Source organism: Zosterops lateralis (assembly GCF_965231275.1).
Source record: "Zosterops lateralis genome assembly, chromosome: 3".
Classification (NCBI taxonomy): domain Eukaryota; kingdom Metazoa; phylum Chordata; class Aves; order Passeriformes; family Zosteropidae; genus Zosterops; species Zosterops lateralis.
The window spans coordinates 63,814,160-63,834,129 of record NC_139764.1 but is presented as its reverse complement, the minus strand read 5'-3'; the positions used below and the strand labels follow the sequence as shown (position 1 = coordinate 63,834,129).

Here is a 19,970-nt window from a genome sequence, read left to right as displayed (position 1 = left end):
CCAATGTAATTTTATTGTTTTAAATGTTTTAAAAGCAGATACTGGCTTTTAATAAATAATTGAAAAAGAGGGTTTATGTTGCTAAGCAATACGATCACCCCTACACAAGTGAGATGATGTAAAATTCTGGGAAGAAAGTACCAGACATTCTTTCTATCTACTTTATTCGTATGAAAAATACATAGTACTGCCTCTACTCTAAATACTAGCATTATATACCTTCTCATGAGAAGTGCAAAGCTGCATACTTTTCCATTAAAACTGCAACTTCTGTTTCTACTCAGTATCAGAGAAATAAGCTGATTCTTCTAGAAGTATTTCTGAGATGCACATGAAGTCTTATAACAGCCAGATGTTCAACAGTCATCAGCTCATTCATTGCACAGAATCATTTTGGTCCTCTGCATAGTATTGCTTACCATCTCTTCTGATTTTCACCTATTTTCTTACCTGATTAGAGATTTGCCCTTAAAAGAAAGGACCCAAGTTTCATGAAAGTCAGAGTCCACTCACTTATTGTATTCCTAAAACAAGTTTAGAACCAAGGTACATATAGCTTCCAAGAAGGAGTAGGAAGACAAATGAAAATAGATTTTACACTTGTAGTTACCCTTGCCTAAGTGACTGCATATCTCAGTGTTCCCACAAGGACTGTGAATGTTCAACTTTAACAGTTATAAGAATGTAACAGCAGGTTATGTGCTCATCCAATCTGTCTGGAGAGCTTTTAAAATCAGAGGCATCAAAATGAGCAATACCTGTACCTTCATGAACACCCGCTAAAAAATCCAACCAGCTTACCATGGAGAGTTACAGCAAGTTGTCGTATTATTTCATGCAAGCCTGTCTTGGTTACAACAGAGTTCAAATTGAAGATTTCAAGATGCAAGAAAGGCAAACTAGGGCTTTACTACCCTACATGCCTTCCTTCATAACAGCACTGGAGCACAGCACTCAAGTGTTGCTTCAAAAGCTTACAAAACTAGTGACCTAAAGACAGAACCAGGGAGCCTCAGGTTTAACCTCCCCCTGCAATAAAACAATGCATGTAGCAGGAGTTGAGTGGTAAAGCAAAGCTGCTCATGTGCAATCATGAATCACGCTCCAAAACTCACGTTTAAACTGGCCCTAATGAACTGACATGCCCATGCTGGAGACCTGCAGCACAGGTGGGAGCAAAGAGAGCCTTCACCCAGACAGAGCAACACCCCCTGGTTTAGTGGGGAACAACCAAACAGGAACCAGGTATCCAAGTTCTGCTCTGAAACCTGGCGCACTGTGCAACCCTGTGCTAGTCAATGGACTGCTCTCAGCCCTAGAAAACCCAACTGCTTCCCCTCAACAGCAAAGCCTTCTGGACTCTGCAGGCAGGGCTGCCAAGCACTGTGATACAACTGTGGCTTAACCACAGGGCTGTAAAAGGTTTCATTTAATCTGCTTCGGGGAAGCATGCGCTTCATTACTCACCAATTACGTTTTTATAACAGACTTGCAGACACGATTAAAAAGAGTCATGGAAAACAGAAAAACAGAAGATGCCTCTCAGAAGTGTGCACACACTTTGTATCACATGCTTTAAAAAGCCCAAACAACTCAGTGAGAAAAAAAGAAAACAACACACACAACAAAAACCAGACAACTTAAAATTGTTGTGGATAAAGAAGATTTTCACACAAAAGGAACCAGCATATTGAGCATCTGGTACATTGCCCATATTGCTTAATTTACAGTCCCTCATCCCCCCCAACTATTTTCCTCATTTGTAAAATGACAGTTCTATAAATAACTTAGAGACCACAAAATCCTTCAAAACTGAGTATCTAAAACATGCTTTACATGCAGACACATCTGATTACTTGAGTTTGTTACCAAATAGATGCACAACCAGAGTGTCTCATCATCTCTGTACCACCTCAGGTGGCAATTTATTGCCAGAGTAAGTGCTGCACTGTTAAGACAGAGCAAACACTGAATCAAAGCCACTTTCCTGAAGTATTACTCTTACTGTGCCAAACGAGTTAGGAAGACAAATTTGTTATTTGTAAATAAAGGAAATACTTATCAAGATATTATCTTTAATATGAAAACCGCAGAAATTTCCTCTTATGCTGGCTCCCTGAGCTAAGAAAAACCACCCCAACCTAACCAAAGAGGAAGTTTACACATTCAGCAATCCTCAGAGCAGTATGTTTCAGACCACCTTTACGAAAAAGTCTGTGCATCCAACAGTCACACAGGTCCTTCTGCAAGGACATTAATTATTTTCCACAAGAAGAGCCATCTTCTGTCTCTCCATTACTTCCATTTCATAAATCCTGTGCTTTCATTAACATTCAAAGAAGGTATCAAAGCCTGGCTGTCTACCACTCTTACTTGCTCTCTGAATGAGATAAGACATTTTTTGGTCTTAACAGTAGATTTTAATAAACAAGTGGAATTTTTTCTTCTTCAGTTTGCCTGCAGCACAGAACTACAGCCTTAAGCAACTGAACCCAGTAACATTATGATTTACTCTATTTCTTTATACTAATTGGCTGCCATAGGCTACTATACTAGCACTAAATACAAAATCATCACCATGAGAATATAACTTTTGCTGAAGTAACAGGAGATATTCCATTTTAAGCTTTACCTCACATCTTTACATCACCTTATTTAGTTCTCATGAAAAGAGTCCTATGTGTCTGGAATTTACATTCTGCCTTTACAGAAAGATAAAGGATTAATCACATGCTTGGTTTTGCAGTCTTTTTTTTTTTTTTTTTTTTGGGCTTGTTTGTTTGTTTTTTGTGAAAGCCAGATGTTTTTCACTGAACATTTAAAGCCTTTTCATTTTCCTCACAATTCCAAGGATCTGGTTATAAAGGACATTAAATTAATTTCGATAAAATTACCTAACCAAGTCTGAAGAGAGGAGAGTTAATTCTTCTTAGCACACAGAAAACAGGTGCAAGGCTGTATAAACATGAACTAGCAATTGGGAACACACCCTATTTCAACCAGATATGCACACAGTCACACAGTGAAACACCCCTTCCACTCATGATCAAAATTCAAATCCAAGATCATTTGACTGAAGGGAAGCCATGAGGTTCTCATAAAAAAACCCCAAACAAAACAAAACAACCCCAAACAAAGCAGCACCTGAAGCAACGTCCTTCCTTTAAAAGACCCTAGGGGGTCTTTTTGGCAGGAAGAACATTAATTTGGCAAATATATACCCTATTTCATATTTTTGGGGGCATAAAGACCATTCTCCTCCGCTTTCCTCTCCTTTCAACTGCATGGAATAGTGAGGGTCCACTGCATCCACGGTGCTCAGAACCTGTACTAAACCATTTTAGCCTCCTACCCCAGCAGGCCACAAACCCAACAAAAGCAGGGGTAGCTTCATGTCTGACTCCAAGTTGAGTCAGCTGTCCATCGGTTCTGCCAGATACAAGATGATGCTTCATAGAGTCACTGAATCATACTCAGTAACACAGCTGAAGCTTCTCTGCATCCTGAAATGCCATTAACCCTAAGGAAGCATTTTAACTTACTGTTTTGTGATATTTTGGATCTCATAAGGCAACCCCAGCCACCTCCAGCTTACCATTATCATATGTGATTCCCATCTTTAGGCACTTGTTCACCTCCTCAGTGACTTTTATAAAACCATTTAAAAAACAAAAGAAGCACAATAAACAGTATTTGTCAGGAAGGAAAGCACTACCAAATACTCAAAAAGAAACAGCAATTACAAAAATACTGAAGATTACAAGTAAATAAAGCTTTGGGCGAGAAAAAAACCAAGATTAATTTTAAACTTTGACAAACTTAATGAGAACTGTAAGATGTCAGCATTAAGGTCACAAGACACTTCAGGAAAACTTTCAAAATGCATTGATTGCATCATCAGCATGTTGGCAGGAATCACCACATTGCTTACTCATTACATGTCAACTCTTTTCCTTTCACTGAATCATGTTCTTAAAGAAATGTACCGTCAGGGAATGTGGCTTTTTCTGTTTGAAACCAAACCATCCAATACTTAAACTACTCCATTTTAACTGTTCCCTCTCCTATGAAGGTCCTCATAACCTTCCTCTCAGTAAAAGCACCCTGAATTTTGGTCTACAGCAGCTGGGGCTTCAGTAATTCCTGCTTCTGTATTTCCTTTCTTCTTTTCTGTTATGAGAAGAGGGGTTGGGAGGTAAACCTCCTGAAGGGAAATGCTTCATTCTGCTAAAGCAGGTTATTACAGTAGATAGAACCTTTGCTCTACAAAAGTCTCATTGGAGAGATGTGGTTTTAATGGAGAACTTAGGCAAGATCAGATACCAGCTGCTAAGACACAGCTACTCAAAAGAGATTTCATACCTTTCATTCATCTGTTCCCTCACCACAGCCAAAACTAGCACCAAGTCAGCCCTTTCATTAACGCCTTTGACTCACCAGCCTGACAAAGTTTAGCAGAAATCCATCCCATTTTTTTTCTCTGACAGTTTTCAGCTGACTTACTGAGCTGAAGCAGCTCATGGAGGGATGCAGTGGAAGTCATAGAAAGTAGATAGTGGGAAAATGCAGTCAAAAGTGATATGAAGAGATTTCTCTTTCAATAGCAAGTATTAGTGACCTCACCTTGTCAAGCAAGTATCCTCATAAGGAAATAAAACTCCATTCAGCCTGGCACTGGACTGTCCTGAGCAGCAGCACCAGGATACCGGGCAGTAGAAAAGCAACTGGTGGAAGAATGCAGGAAAGGGACCAACTACCCTTATACAGCAGTGAGTTACCACACATAATTTTGCCATCACTCCTTGTTAATTAAGAGATCTGATTATGCCCAAGTATTTCATGTCAAGCACATATTAGAGCTCTGATTAGTGCTTTATTTCCACACTCTCAAGCTTTCTTTCCTCAAGATATTGCTGAACATCCCTGTAATGTTACTGAGACTCCCATCTAAACTGCATAAAAGATAGCATAGGTAATGAAAACTGAGGACTTAGGAAGCTTCAGAATTCACACTGCCAATGCCACCCCAATTCAGTTCTTTACAGAAAGATGGGTAGGGAAGCTGCAGAGTCTGTTTAGCTGACTTGCAGCCACTGCCCTGTTGAGCTCAAAGGACTGGTGCTCAAATTCCCCTCTGCGGGACTTGTAGTACATGACTGCCACAGCTGAGAGCTGCAAGGATTCGGAGCACTGCATGACCATACTCTTCAGACATTGATTCCAGTTTACCAGGGAGGCTTTTATCCTGAAAACATGTCCAAACAGCTCTGATCAATAATGGTAACAGCTTCCAAGCTAGTTACCTTGTACAAGAACAGCACAGCTGCATTAGTATGGTACTCCACCAACACCAAGAGCTTGCTGTTCAGCAGGATTAATTAGTCTGGGCAGAGCATCGCACTAATGTGATTATATAGCTTCTAGTACCTGAGCTAGCTCATTCATCGTTTCTGTTCCTTTGCTCTGAAATAAAAAGAGCTTAGGTTTTGCTGTTTTCTAAACACCTAAATAATTCCAGCGCCTTTTTTCTTGGAAGAGAGAGGAATGAGACTTGGAGAAGACTCAAAATCAGATTTTCCTAATTAAAAGAATGTATCTCCTGCCTTCATAGCCTCTCTCCACTACTATCATCCTCTACTAATCACTTCTTTTGCTTGTATCAACTACCTATGTACCTGCAAGTCCTTCCTTGACATCAGGAATAGTGATGTCCAGCCATAACCAACAATGACAAGAGCAGAGACTGGAAGACACTGCACTTGAGTGGAATGGAATCATCATTGCCTTCCACTCCTCCTTTCTTCCAGGTAGGGAACAGACAGGAGGCACTTGCTCAAAAGAGGGGCCACCTCTCAAAGCAGTGAGGGTCAGAGCAAGAATGAAAACCACAACCTCCTCACTCACAGTCTGGGGCTCCTGTCAGGACATGGAACAGAGACTGTTGTGAGGCACACCCAGGACCCAGACCTTGCCCCAAGTCACAGGAGCACCAGAAGAACTGACTGAAGAACTAAGTTCTGGCAAATTTAAGTGTGCTGGTATGCTCAAAGTGTGCCTCTTTGCTCGAACCTCCCTGAGGCATCCTGCATGAGGACAACACCCAGGGCAGGCAACATTAGGCCACATTCAGTAAAAAAAACCAGCAGCCACAAGCAACTGCCAGCAGTTGAACAGGAAGTCCTGGGGGAAGCCCCACTGTCAGCTGTACTGCTCTTTCTTCTGAGTTTGCCTGTAACACATCACCAGAAGAGAAATAGAGGACTATCACAGCACCCATTGGTATCTCTGGTCCATGTCCCTTCCCTGCACAGACACACCTGCACACAGCCAGGCCCCAGGGGTGTAACACAGTGGGGCAGTTCCCACACACAGACCTCGACAGCAACCACATCGTTCTGACAGAGTGAAAAGCAGTGACAGCAACACGATCTCTACTTCTTCATGTTTCCACAAGTACTTTACTCTCTCAATAATTATCTAGCATTTCTTTTTCTTTCTGGTAATATTATGTTGTTTTGAATACTAAGAGAGGTTCAAGAGCCTTTATATTTTCCTCTTGGTTTAGGTTTTGCCCCGTTTTGGGTTGTTTTCTAATATAAAAGAGCAAGCTGGAGAAAAAGTGGCTAAAATTTCTAGAACAAAACTTGGCTAAGAAATGCTGTAAAGTCACAGGATTTCATTTTGCTTTGCGATTGCAAATGATTGTGTACTGGCTGGACTTCTAAACACACATGTCAACTTTAAATTTAAAACAGTAAACGGACAAAACATCTCTTAGGTATCTCCCCTCTCAGCTTTATGTCAGCATGTTGACGGGATGGAGCCCTTCCAGAACAGAAATACAGGGAAGAACAACCTTATTTTTGGCATTCTTTTTCTTTAAAGTAACTTCTGTAAAAAATATCCAAAAGAGTAGTTTCAAATTTTGAGTTCTAGATATATGACATAAATCATACAATGCAGACGCAAATTCCAGGCTCAAAAGAGTATGAAAGCAGAAAGATTCTTTACGTTTGCATCTCCAGCATGCAACCACTGGGCACAAAGAGAAGAACTTTAAGGGATAATTCTGGTTTCTGTGCCTCTACAGTAGAGTACAAAAGTTCATACTTTAAAAAGATACTATTTAAAGTTTTAAAACTAATCTGAAAAGACTGCAGATTAGAAATCCATCTTGACACTAAGATAACACTATTAAAAAAGGGAACTAAAACTCGCAAAAAGACAAAGAAAAGCAACAAAAAAGGCCAACACATAAAACAACATCGATCAACTTAGCACAGAACAGAAACAGTTTTACTGTCAATGGAAAAAATGCATTCTTTGAAAACGACAAAAATCAAACCAGGCAAAGTACTACAAGAATGCTAAAGAAAGTAAGGAACCAAGATGTTAAGGTCACATAGTGATTTAGGAGGAAAAGAAACTCTTAGAAACAACACTTAGTATTGAGGACTTAAACGGGGGTATGAAGGAAAACCAAGATCTGGAAACTAAGTGCAATCTCTGTGTCATCTCCTATGCTTAAACAGCCAAAACTCTGGTTTGGGGGGACTACTGTGAAACTGATCCTCTGTGTGGGAGTGGAGGAGAAAGAGGATGGAAAGGGAGGAGGAAATTGAAGAGATATCGGCCATATGTTCCTATGTACACACACACATGCATATCCACATGTAATAAAAGGTAACTCAGACTAGCTGGCACACAGTGGGACCAGCAAGACAGCAGTATATTTGAGTGTTATCTTCCTCCTCCTGTTTTACTTATATATTATTGCTGTTTTCTGTACCACAGAATCAGGTACATCAGGTCTGAAGCCTCATCACTTCTAAATACTTCTATATGGCAATTTCACATAGCTTGAAAAAGAGTTTGCTGGTATTTCTAACTTTCCATATGCCTCAGGGAGGCTTCATGACTAAACCAGAAGACAACACAGTCTCTGCACACTTCAAGATGTGGTCTGTACCCGGGCACTCCTAAGAGTTTCTCCCTGCAAAATACCTTTGCATTGGTACATACTGCTCGTGACTTATAACTGTGCTACACAATTTGCTGAAAGAGTTAAAGTGACACAAGGACTCCAGAGCACAGAACACAACTTGATATTTGTGAGAGCTTATTTGTGATGCTCCGTGTGATATCACAGCTCACTTTCCAGAGCACTCTGTACAAACACACAATCAAAACAAATCATTTCAAATAAGACTAACAAGGTTTCACGAATACTGAAATACTCTGTAGTAAGTCTCACGCCTCTCTCATTTCCATCACCACAGAACATGAAATATATACTACTTATTAATTCATAAACCCTAATCTCTGCAGGCAGCAGAAATTGTCAGTTCGATAAATAAACCAGCCGGCACTGATGGGAAGTTGAACTCTATTATCAAGGAAATTCTTCTTCTACCGGGGGACTCTGCCCACGACAGCATTACCTAGGACACAGTTTGTAGAATTTCTGTGAGGAAGAATTTAAACCGGTACCTGAACCAACGGAGCAGCAGGACCAGAAAAGGCGGCTGGAGGAATTTGTCAAAGCACACACCGCTCTGTAACCTAAAATGACTGTATTTCGCCAACTCTTCAGACAGCCGGTGTGGCTGAATAGAGAACCGCAGGAACCCGAGACAGCCCGCGACACCCCCGGAGCGCAGCATCGCCCTGCACTGGCCCGGCGCCGGGCACCCCGGGCAGCTCCTCTGCTCCCGCACCGCTCCCGGCCGGGCCCGGGACATCCCGCGGGGAGCGGCCCCGCGCCGCTATTCCCTCCCCGCAGTCCCATCCCGCAGAAGGGACCCACACCCTGCCAGCCCTCGCCGGGCTTTGCTTTTCCCCAGGTGCAACACCTGGGGGGACCCGGCAGCGCCGGGAAGAGCGAGGGAGGCACGGAGGCGGCAGCGCCCCGCGGGCTGCGGGGATGGAACCGCGGGCGATGCCGCCGACCTGCGCCGCGGGTACCGAGGGACAGCCGGACAGAAAGACGCCCTTTCCCCCGTCCCGCAGGGAGGAGGCGGCAGGAGGGGTCGAGGCTCCCCCAACGCCGCCAGAGCCGGCAGCGACCTGTTGCCCCGCGCGGGAGCGCCGAGGCGCATCCCCCGAGCGGGAGCGGCACCCACCTCTTTGATCTTGTCCCTCCTCTGCCGGACGGCGGGGTCTGCGGGCTCCCGCCCCGCGGCGCCCACGGGCTGGCGGAAGGGGCGCTGGGGCAGCCCGGGGGCACCCGCCTCCTTCCTGCCGCGGGCGTCTTGCAGAAGTTTCTCCTTGTCCTGGCGGATGTCCCTGCGGATCTCCTCGGGCAGCTTCTGCAGCGTCTCCTTGGCCTCGCGCAGGGCGCGCTCGTGGTCGGCGCGGATGCGCTCCAGGCTGCCCGCGGGCTGCGGGGCGGCGCGGGGCTGCCCGCCGGGCGGCGGCGGCGGCTGCAGGGCGGCCGAGTGGAAGAAGACGCCGCTGAGGAGCTTGGAGGAGTCGGGCAGGAAGAAGATGGCCCCGAAGCAGAGGGTGATGAAGGCGCTGAACACCAGCAGCAGCACGAACTTCTCGGTCAGGCGGAACGCGCCGGGGCCCGCCGCCTTCCTGCCCGCGCCGCCCGCGCCGCCGCCCGCGGGCCCGCCCAGCGCCCCCGGCCCCGCCGCGCTACCGAACAGCGGCAGCAAGCTGGCGGCGGGCATGACCCCCGCGCCGCCTCAGCCCCGCGCCGCCTCAGCCCCGCAGGGACGGCACCGCTCCGCTCCGCACGGCTCGGCTCCCCCGCCTCGGCCGCACAAAGTTTCCCCGGGCGGACGCGGCAACTTTTCCCTTCCCCGCGGCCGCGCTCGCTCCGTTCCCCCGCCGGCAGCGCTGGGCAGCGTTGCGGGGCGGGCGCTGTCAGCTCCAGCCCATGCTGCTGCTGCTGCCGCCGCCGCGGGTGCCGCTCCCGCTCCCGCTCCGCCCGCGCGGAACTGCCGGGCACGGGGGGGGCGGGGCGGGGCGGGGCGGGGCCGCCGCCGGCCCAATGGCGGGGGGGGCGGGGCGCGGCGGGGCCGGGGCTCGCCCGCGGGATGCGCTTCCCGTCCGCCGCCGGAGCCCCCCGCGGGCGGGCTGGGTGGGTTGGCCCGGCCCGGAGCGGGAGCGCGGGCAGCACCGGCACGTGCCGGCAGCGCGCCCTCGCGCACACACGTGCCCGCCGGGGCGCGCGCACACACGCGCGTGAACCCCCGCGCGAGCGCACGGCGGAGGGGGGGCTGCGCGCTCCCGGGCGCGCGTGCACGGGCGCGCACACACTCACCGGGGCGCGCGCGGGGACGGGAGAGCGGGGGCACGGCCGGGCCGGGAACAGCCCCTGACACACCGGACAGGACGAGCCCTAATCTAGTCTTTGTAAGAAAAACAGGGCTTAATTTTTTTATTTATTTATTTATTTATTTATTTATTTTTCTTTAGGTAAAAGGTGCACCTTTTCCAAGAAAGTAGGGTGTATATATATTTATTTGTGGTAATGTGAAAATCCGACTTTTCGTCTCCGCAAGTACAAATGGAAAGACCATCTTGTGCTGGCACAAGGAAATAGCGTGTTTGATAGTGGATCAAATTGCCGCATCAAGCCCCTCAAGCATTCAGTGAGAGGGAAAGTTAAAAAAAAAAAAAAAAAAAAAATATACCGATTTATTATTTTTATTTATTATTTTTGCCGATGTTCCCGAGCAATGCAATAAACAGCAGGCATGTGAGAAGAATAAAATGTCGTGTCACTTTAACAGAAAAGGGGAACCCAGCCAACACCCAGGGGTTTATCTCCAACTTTTTTGGAACATACTCAGAGTCTACGTAGAGTTTCACAGCAGTTCAGTACTGTAATCTTAAACACTTTCCCCAAAATATTAATCACACAGTCAGAAAGAAAACGGTGAGATATGCAGTTCCCAGAAGTTAGGACGCTGAGGTTGGCTTGTTTGCCTATTTGCATGGCTTTATTTTGCAAGGGAAAAAAAAAATAAAAACAACACGACGGTAGAGGGAAGTCTGTGCTTTAAGGAAGGGCAGGGAGAAGGCATTGTGTAAGCCTTAAAGACATGATTTTGAAAATGGGCTTGGCATGGATCTAATTCTGCTCCCAGTGGAATTAAGGGGAGTTTTACTATTGACTTAATAGGAATAAAGCAAGGCTGCTGCTCAGTGCTTTTCCAAATCCCTTTCTTTAGAAGGTAGAATATGTAATAGATTAATTAAAAACAGGTTCAGATAAGACAGTTATATAGAAATGTTGGAGTGAGTCCTGCAAAACTCCCCTAAGTATATAAGCAAATGCTTCTGTGAAATTTCAGGATTATGCATGAAACTGAAGGATCAGGGGGCCAACTCCATATTCAGTGAGATCAGTAATTTAATTTAGTTTTTATTCTGGTTTTCTTTTAAATTCTACTTTCTTTTCCTGAATTGCATTTTCCCACATTTAGATGTGAAACTATTTCTCAAACTAAACAATAAGCACTCTGACTTTGACACACGTTTCCCAGAAATGTTTAACGTAGCCTAATAGCTGTGCCAAGACAAAATTGTTTAGGGTTGAAGAAATCAGGCTGCCTGGAAAAGGAGATAAGAATCCATGGTGATTTTTTTTTTAAGCAACATTTAAGGTAGCAAATAAGGGGTTTAGCTGTTGAAAGATGGTTGACTAATGAAAAAGCTTCCTGAATGGTGAAATACCACTCTCAGCTTCAGCGAGCATATTCTGCTTCAATCATTGTATATGTGGGTGTGCAATATTTTTCACAGATTGCCCTCAAAACTCATCACTACTTATATGATAATATTTGGAGGCAGAAGTTATCGCTGGAAGAAATGCCTTCCTTCAGTATTCTGAAATAATTCCTTAGGTTGCCATATTTCTATAGCACTTCATGAATGGATGGAGGAGAAGAAAATACCATCACATGGGATTCTGCTCCTGTGTCTCCTAAAATGAGGCTCTTGGAACTCATCAGCCTTTTGCCTTCTTTTGGTATTTGTCTTAAATGCTAGGGGTCAAGCGTGGATTTATGCCAGAGGTATCACTGCATGCTCATCACTGTCTTTGGGACATCCTGAGCATGAGGGAAACAAAAATGAGGATTTTCTATGCAAAGATGGAAATTTTTAAATTCTTAAGCCTTTATGACAAGATGACCATTCCTTCTTCTCTGACCAGGACACAAAATTTTGTATGTAGAGCGTTCCTGTTGTTAGCATTTAATGTTGTAGTTACCAGTAAGGTCATGTGGGAACTATTCAGTGGGACTATTGAAGCATGTAAAATTACTGGCATACAGAGCTGTTCACTACGTGAGGGCAAGGGAGACTGAAAGACAAAAAAAATGCTTCAACCCAACAGTGATATACAAGTTCCTTGGGCTTTATATCATTAGTTTACTTCAGGTACAAGGTATTCCAAGGACCACGAAAATACTGGGAGTAGCTCAGCGTAAAATACCTTTGATTCCAAATAGTAAAATGAAGGGCTGTACAATGCTTATTTTCAACTGGCTGCATCCAACAGGCAGTTCAGCTATAAAGTTAAATCATGTTCAGAGGCACTTAATGTCAAAATGCCCAAATAAAATACAAATAAGAGAACTTTGGTGTTTGCATCAATCTAGAGACAGCAGTGGAAAGCCCATCTGCCTGCACCAGGACTTGCACTGGAAGAGCCTCTTTGAATGCAACTCTGTCAGCATATCCACCTAGTAGATATTGAACTGCCTGCTACTTTGGGTTGGGTTTTTTTTTTTTGGCTAATCGAGCTGCATTACTTCCTGGATGACATCAGCTAAAATGGGGAAAAAAACAAGTCCCTGGGCAGTTGTTTTGGTTTGCTGGGTAAGGCTGGGTCCTACCCAGTTTGGTTATACCAACAAAACACAGAACTGCCTCCCTCCCATGGAGGGAAATACTGCTCCTGTGGATTCTGCTGCAGAATCAGGAACAATTTCCCAGCAATCATGCACAGGTCAGGCATTTATAGAAAGGTAGAACTGATACATGAGAGGTGGTTAGAGGGGGATTTGCATAAGAAGGAACAAGACTCTTTTGTGTAATAAATGTTCCAAATGGGGAAAATTGTTACATATTGACTGAGAAGCCTGGGAAAAAAAACAACTCTTATCATACTCTCTCTCTCTTTTTTTTTTTTTTTTTTTTTTTTTTTTTTTTTTTTTTTTTTTTTTTTTTTTTTTTTTTTTTTTTTTTGTCAATTTATGCCTAACTTGTCACAGTTCCAGCCTTAGATCTTGTCTAGTGATAAGGAATTAACCTGCTTGGTCTAAAAGATACATGTAACAGATAAGAAGAGAATTAACAGTTGTCCCACTTTTAGACCCATTCAGCTGAGGCAGAGATACCGACTGATACATCTTTTTGGAGAGTGAGTTTGTAACAATGCCACTCCCTTGCAAAGGGGTTCCCAGTGTTACAAAAGCACTTGACAGCTTCCTTTTGAAATGCAATACTTTTACGCAGCTTTCAGAGATACTTTTTACATGTTTGCCTTTGGGAATGTGACTCATAAACCCAATTTTAGACACCCAGCTCTTCATAGATTAAGTAACGTGGCACAGACTTCGGGTTCCCAGGGTGCACAAGCTGTATTCACAACACCCAGTGTGCTCTTTGGAAGGAGACTTTGACCATTTGAGGACCAGATGTGTGTGAAATGCTCTCTATATCTCTGATTTTGGTGGTTGGCTGCAGTTCTGAGTTCAGTCTGTGAGGAAAGTGTGATTCACAGCCAGAAAAACTTTGTTCGGTCTTCAGTGTTTTGAGAATACAGGACTGCCTGATGCTGTTCTTTAAGAGCTCAGAAGAGAGAAGTGTTGACCACTTATATAGGAGTCCTATGGTTAGAGCCCTTGCTCAGGAGTTGGAGATCTGTGTTTGACCGTGGGGGTTTGACATGTGTAGTCTTGGGGGATTCAAATTATCCTCTTTTGCAGTGGAATATGTACATTCCCCACCACCATTCCTTTTGAAGCAGTACCATGATTCAGAGATGAGGGCAGGACTTTGAAAGCAAAGAGGAGAAAGTTTTCCACTGAGCGTTGCTTTACAACCCTGAAGTTGGAATGCTCCACTCCCAGAGGAGCCTACAGCCTCAGAGCTAGGGCACCAGTCTGAGAGATGGAGGACACCAAATTATCTCCTTCCCAGTGAGATGGGTGTTGAAGATTGGTCTCCTATTTGAGAATAAAAAACAGAAGAAAGAAAATTAAATTTTGCCACATCCTTTCTCAAACATTTCCTCTAGCCTACAACATGACATGTTTGTGGTTGCCAACTAAACTTTATAAATACTGTAGAAATGGATGTATTAGGAACATGAAGCTGTAGGCTCACAAACCTTCATAAACACTTTTTCAACTCTTTTCTGGCATGGCTGTCAATTCTATGAGAGGTCTCTTTTCCACCAATATCATTGGAAACGTCTTCCATCCCTATCTGAGGAAGAGGATCATTCATTTCTCCAAATGAAATCTCTGTAGCACATGCAGAGTATTTATTAGGAAGCTTCTCTGGAAGCACACTGGTGCCTATCCAGCTAAAGAGCAGAAAAGTTTTGCCCTTTCTCTACTCCCTAGGATTTCAGAAGGCACAGAAAATCAACTGCAAGAAATACTGTCTGAAGAAAATATTTTACTCTTGTTCTATTAAAACATGAAAAATTGAAATAATTGTCTTCAACATTGCAAGAAACCTGAATCTAGAATTTGAACTGTGACTGCATGTAGTATTGTATTCACTACTAACATGGAGTGTATCATACTCACTCTCAGATGGCATCTTTGAGAATATCTCGCTTTGGTTCTGGCTTTTTATCCTTTTGTAATTGTTTTAGTTAGAGACTTTTGCACTCCTTCAAAGCAAGCAGACATGGTTTGGTTTTCAATGTGCAAGGGAGATGAATATAGACATAAACATAAAAGTAATGGGAAAAAAAAGAACAACTTTATTCTTCTTTTCCAGAAATTTATCAATGTTCACATCCTTGAAGAAAATTTTAGCCATGGAACTAAGAAATGGAAGCTAGCTCTTATGGCATTTTAGCATTTAAGATTCATGTAATTATTTGCATAGCAATTAAGGATGAAGTTGTTTGGAGACATCCCATGAAATTCCATCTGGACCTTAGAACTTTAAGAGATTTAAAGTAATGACAGGTATATTTTCTCTTCACTTCTCCCTCAGAAGTGAAGAGACTGCTGTTACCTAGAGTGAGACTACTGTTCTTTTCCTTCCTGCCTCCTATTTCATACCCACGATCCCCAGGAAAGGTAAAAGGCCACCAGATTTGCATATTTAAGGGACAAATCTCAGTGGATTTTAAGTGACTGAAAGTGGTTTACTGCTGTGGTTTCCTTTGGACTTAATTATCTCAAATAGCACTAAAATATTTTGTGCCAGAACCATGACTGTAGCAACTAAAAGAACTCCCAGCAGCTCTTTTTTCCCTGTCATTAAGTTTGTATATCATATTTATAGGTATGGGTTTGGTAGATTCTGACAAGATTAAATCAAGACAAGAAGGCAAACATTTTTAAGAGGGCCCTTGGAAAACTGACTTCCTATCCTTTCCAAGGTGGTTTCATTTTCCTGAACCAGAGGGGAGATGTGTTGGCAGAAAACAAGATATGGCCATTGGAGCTGGTGTTTGTAGCCATTTAACAGCTGTTTAGCAGCCAGATGATTGGAATAACTATACATCTTGACTGCAAAATAGATTTGGCTCTGTTAGTGTGTAGCCTCAAGGAAAAGTGGTTAGAGCAGAGATTTCTAACCTGATAAACCTTGTAAGGAGAAAAAGTATGCTATAATAGATGACTAAATGTATCAACAAAAATCTGAAAAATGAAGGGTGCTGCGAATTACTCATTTATTTTTTTATACTAGCCATGCTTAATTTGTACAAAACTTTAATTCTCTGTTCAATGGCTCCCTGACTATTCCATAAAAACCAATGTTCCTGAGCTTTTTTCACCCTGAACACACGTGATGACACATGGATTATGTAAATTGCCCTCATGTAATAGTTGAAGTGGTGTCCTTGTGCCTCTCTTCCCAATGTATTTCCCTAACCAGATGAGTTAATTTTGCTCAACAGCTCATTTTAATTGAAGAAGTACAGATGTGGTTTACTGACTGTGCCCTGTTTGACTGCAGCATTAATATGAATATACTTAATTTTTATTATATTTTAAAGGTTCTTTCTCTTTCTGTAAATCTGTTATGGATTTGGGGTTACAGGCAATATTTAGGGGTTTTTTTAGTTAATATTTCCTACAGAAAATATTCCACTGCTTACTGGCTTCATCATCTGGAATACAGTGGTGCATTTTTTCCCAGTGGTTGTAATTAGGACACATTTTTGCTTCATCGACTTTTGCTTGAACATGTGGCCAGTTCCATCAGCCCTTGGTGGATTCTCTTACTCCAAGTCACAGAAGCCCTTTGGTGACAAAGGGTTAATCTTCTTTTGCTTTCCTGTCTGTGCCATGTGTGCTCAGACTCACCTTGACACATACTGATATTGCATCAGAGGTGTCCAGCTATCACCTGATGGGCTGTATGAATTTTTTCTCGCAAAATCCCTCCCCAAGTAGTGGCTGTCAGCTGCAATCTGGCAGATGGTGCATGTGCGCACAACGCACACGTGACTGCTCAGATCTTACACAGTTGTGAATTATTTGTCTTCCCTAAATGAAATCCAGGAGTTTCAGCCTCGGTTCAAATCTGATCCTTTATCCTGCTGAAGCGCCTTTGTTTGATTTACCGCTTGGGCTAAATGATGCAGAAAAAAAAAAAATCGGTGCTAATCTGACCTTTGCTCTTGCTGTTTGTCTAGACCAATATCTTACTGAAAACCTCGATAAGAAAAATAGTTTTGCCATTTTTTGTCTGCGTGATGGTGAACCTTAGTTTCCTCAGCTGTAAAGTAAGATCTAATCTATTTCACAGTGAGACCTAATGTATGGAGTTTACTTTGATATCTTTTGGTGAAAAATTGTTTTGGAGTGCAAAGTTTAGCTTTATTTTCCTTAGAAATTAAATTCTTCCTCATTTTCAATGCTCAGTTACTTATCCAAGGACTTGTAGTGTACCACGGACAATGTACCCTAGGGCAGTTCTGGTTCATTTCACTTTTTTGGCTGTGTTCCTGAAACACAGGTCTCCTTTCTCCCCCACATATGTCCAGTTGTCCCTGAGCCTCTACATTATTGACAGCTGTAGTGTTTCAATGTCATCTGATGCTCTGGTTCATTGCAGCAACCCTGAGCTGGCAGTTTATAATGCTTTGCTGAATACAGGGTGTCTTTGAGTTCATTGTATCCCTCAAAAGCACCAGGCAGTGAGATCCCAAACACAAGAATGACAAAACTGAAGTAGCTTTCTGATGGGCAGATTTCAGTTTAAGATGAGGCTCAGGAAAATATTTAAGGATGAAAAGGGAAGATAATTATTCAGTCAGAAGCAAATGTTTTTTAAGGAAATCCTTCTCTCTCAAAAAAGATGAAGAAGATTGAATAAAGTATTTTTTGACTTTCAGACTAGTATCTGTGGCATGAAGGTCTCCATGCATGTCTTGAGAAAAGGGTAAATATTTGTATGTGAGCCAAATCTACAGAGTGGGGGACAAGTGGTACGTAAGTCCTCTAAGATTTTAGTAGTTTCATGCCTCGGCATGTTTCTCTAGTTCTCTTTTATACAAGCTATCCCTTTAATGTTCCTGCCAGCAGGATGGGAATCTGTCTTTGGCACAGTCGCAAATGTGGAAAGTAACAGTCCAACAGTGAATGAACGACAATATATTTAGATACCGTATCTACCATAAGAGGTAATGTCTGCTATTTTCTCAAGTTAGCCAGCGACTGGCTACATTTGAAAAATATGCATGGTCTGTTCCTTATTTTTGACTCATCATTGACTCTAGCTATTTTGCTCAAATGAAAATAATTTGGGTCTTCTTTCTCCTTATATATTCAAATCAAACAGATGAGAGACAGCAAAATTAGTTAATTGTTAACGTATGTACATGAACACAGAGGACAAATCCCAAACAGTACAGCATGAGGCATCTGGGTAAGGTTGTCATGCTCCTACAATCACCCATTGAATATAGGTTTACCTTGTTCCACCTTTTCCCCCCATGGGTTAGCATAGAGGCAATTAATTTTCATGGGCATACACCTTCTTGTTGACCTATATTAGGAAGACATTGATTTGCAAACTGCCCTGAAAAACAGATCTTTAAAAGTAGAATTTTTTTTTTCTTTACCAGTGAGGAGTGCGTCCTGATGGACAACAAAGTTTATCGCATCACATTTAAGCATCTGTGAGTAATTTATTCTTCTCTCTAGTTGAAGTGGAAGAAAGATGAAATCCATCCTAGCTAGCAGCAGGGTAAAGTCATGTTTCTCTAATGGTTTGGGCTGGGATGACCTATCCTATGCCTCTGTGAGAGCTGGAACATGCTGCTTTTGAAAAAACAGACAGAGGGGTCTTTAGAAATTTTTATGAGAAGTGGTTTGGTGTTGTGATGTCTTTACTACAGTCTTGCTATATCTCTTCAAAGAAAGATTTTCTGTCTTTGTTGCCTCACATTTCCTCCTCTGAGTTCATAGTGACGTTTGATAGTGCAGAACTCAGGTGGATAGAAAGAATAATAGTTAGGTGTTTTCCTCAGAATGACCAGCACTATGCTGTTCTGTTCTGTTTTTGAAAAGGGTGGTTGCTGTAGGGAAGGCCAGTGCTGACTTGTCTTCTCACCAGTCTTGTCCTATTAAGAGTCCAGCTGGGGCTGTAGAGAGGCCTCCACAACGCACTTCAGCAACCACACTTTTCCCATGAAGGTCTTTTTGCACCTCTGTCACTGATGAGTTTGTGCCACATGTAGCCATCCTCTGGTCTCACAGACAGGAAATAGCTTCATGTAAACCCATCAGCATCTCACCACAAAAGTTGGAGATTAGGAGCATGGGCTGGTGCAACACTCAGGCTACAGGTTTACCTACAGTCTGTCCCTATATCCAATTGTTCTGGAGGACAATGAGCACTATCCCACCCTTTGGTAACCTGCACAGAAGAGAATATCTCCCCCCAGCCTGGACATGGCTCTGTTGATATATTCCACTAGGGTCACTGGTCCACTAATTTTCTCCTGTGAGGGAAAACTTGAGGCCTGGCAGACCATAATTCAAGACTGACAACACAAATATGGTGCTTTGTCCATGCAATATGGACCATGTGGTAAATGGACTGCTGGGAAAATGACAGCAGAGAGAAGTTCTTAGGGATGTGTTTGTATGGAAGAAAAAGAGGGAAGAAATATAAAGCAGGCTTTTGGGGACAAAAATCTATCCTTGAGGCACCATTCAGGAAACCAGATGCTGTCACAAGACAATATTTATTGTCAGCTAGAGTCACAGCCCATAGTTGGACGCAATGTCTTTATAGCTGTTGCTTGCACTAGCCAGGAGCAAGAAGGAGACCTTAAGCCAGCTGTCCCTCGTGTCCTCTACACACCAGCATTTCTTAGCCTTACTAACCTGTGATCATCCAGATTTGACCATGATGATACACAGTAACCAGGAAAAATGCAGAAATGGTGTAAGCTTTTCAAAGTTACAGGTTTGGTCTTTCTTGAAGCCAAAAACAATCTTGTGACTGTTACTGCTGTTAGACACTGCCTAATTCCATCCTATTTTAGTCAGTCGTATTTCTTACTGGGATGTAGAAATAATCTGTGTGATGGAGTATCAGTTGTGTGCTCTGAATCTTTGACTAACAAATTCTATAGGAGCAGAGTTGTTCCCTGCAGCTGAATCTGTTTAAGAGCATTGTTGGAGGTTAATCCACCAGGGTAGCAGTGTTTCTACCACGCTGGTCTGTGGCTTGTGAATGGTTAATGCAGTGAATTTAATATTGAAATGAATACCTCAATAAGTAAAGCAGACAAACTACTA

At 43.2% G+C, this 19,970-nt stretch overlaps 1 protein-coding gene and 1 long non-coding RNA gene across 2 annotated transcripts in view; one reads left to right on the top strand and one right to left on the bottom strand.

Moving 5' to 3' along the window:
- The window catches only part of MAN1A1 (mannosidase alpha class 1A member 1), a 141,121-nt gene extending 131,432 nt beyond the window's left edge, over positions 1 to 9,689 (bottom strand). The window contains exon 1 of the mRNA XM_083856889.1: positions 9,123 to 9,689. Coding sequence (XP_083713015.1) covers positions 9,123 to 9,674 — 552 coding nt within the window. The 5' untranslated portion in view covers positions 9,675 to 9,689. The remainder of the gene's footprint in view (positions 1 to 9,122) is intronic.
- Positions 9,690 to 12,808: 3,119 nt separating this feature from the next.
- The window catches only part of LOC310907700, a 303,753-nt gene continuing 296,591 nt past the window's right edge, over positions 12,809 to 19,970 (top strand). The window contains exon 1 of the long non-coding RNA XR_014589695.1: positions 12,809 to 13,225. This is a non-coding gene — a long non-coding RNA (uncharacterized lncRNA). The remainder of the gene's footprint in view (positions 13,226 to 19,970) is intronic.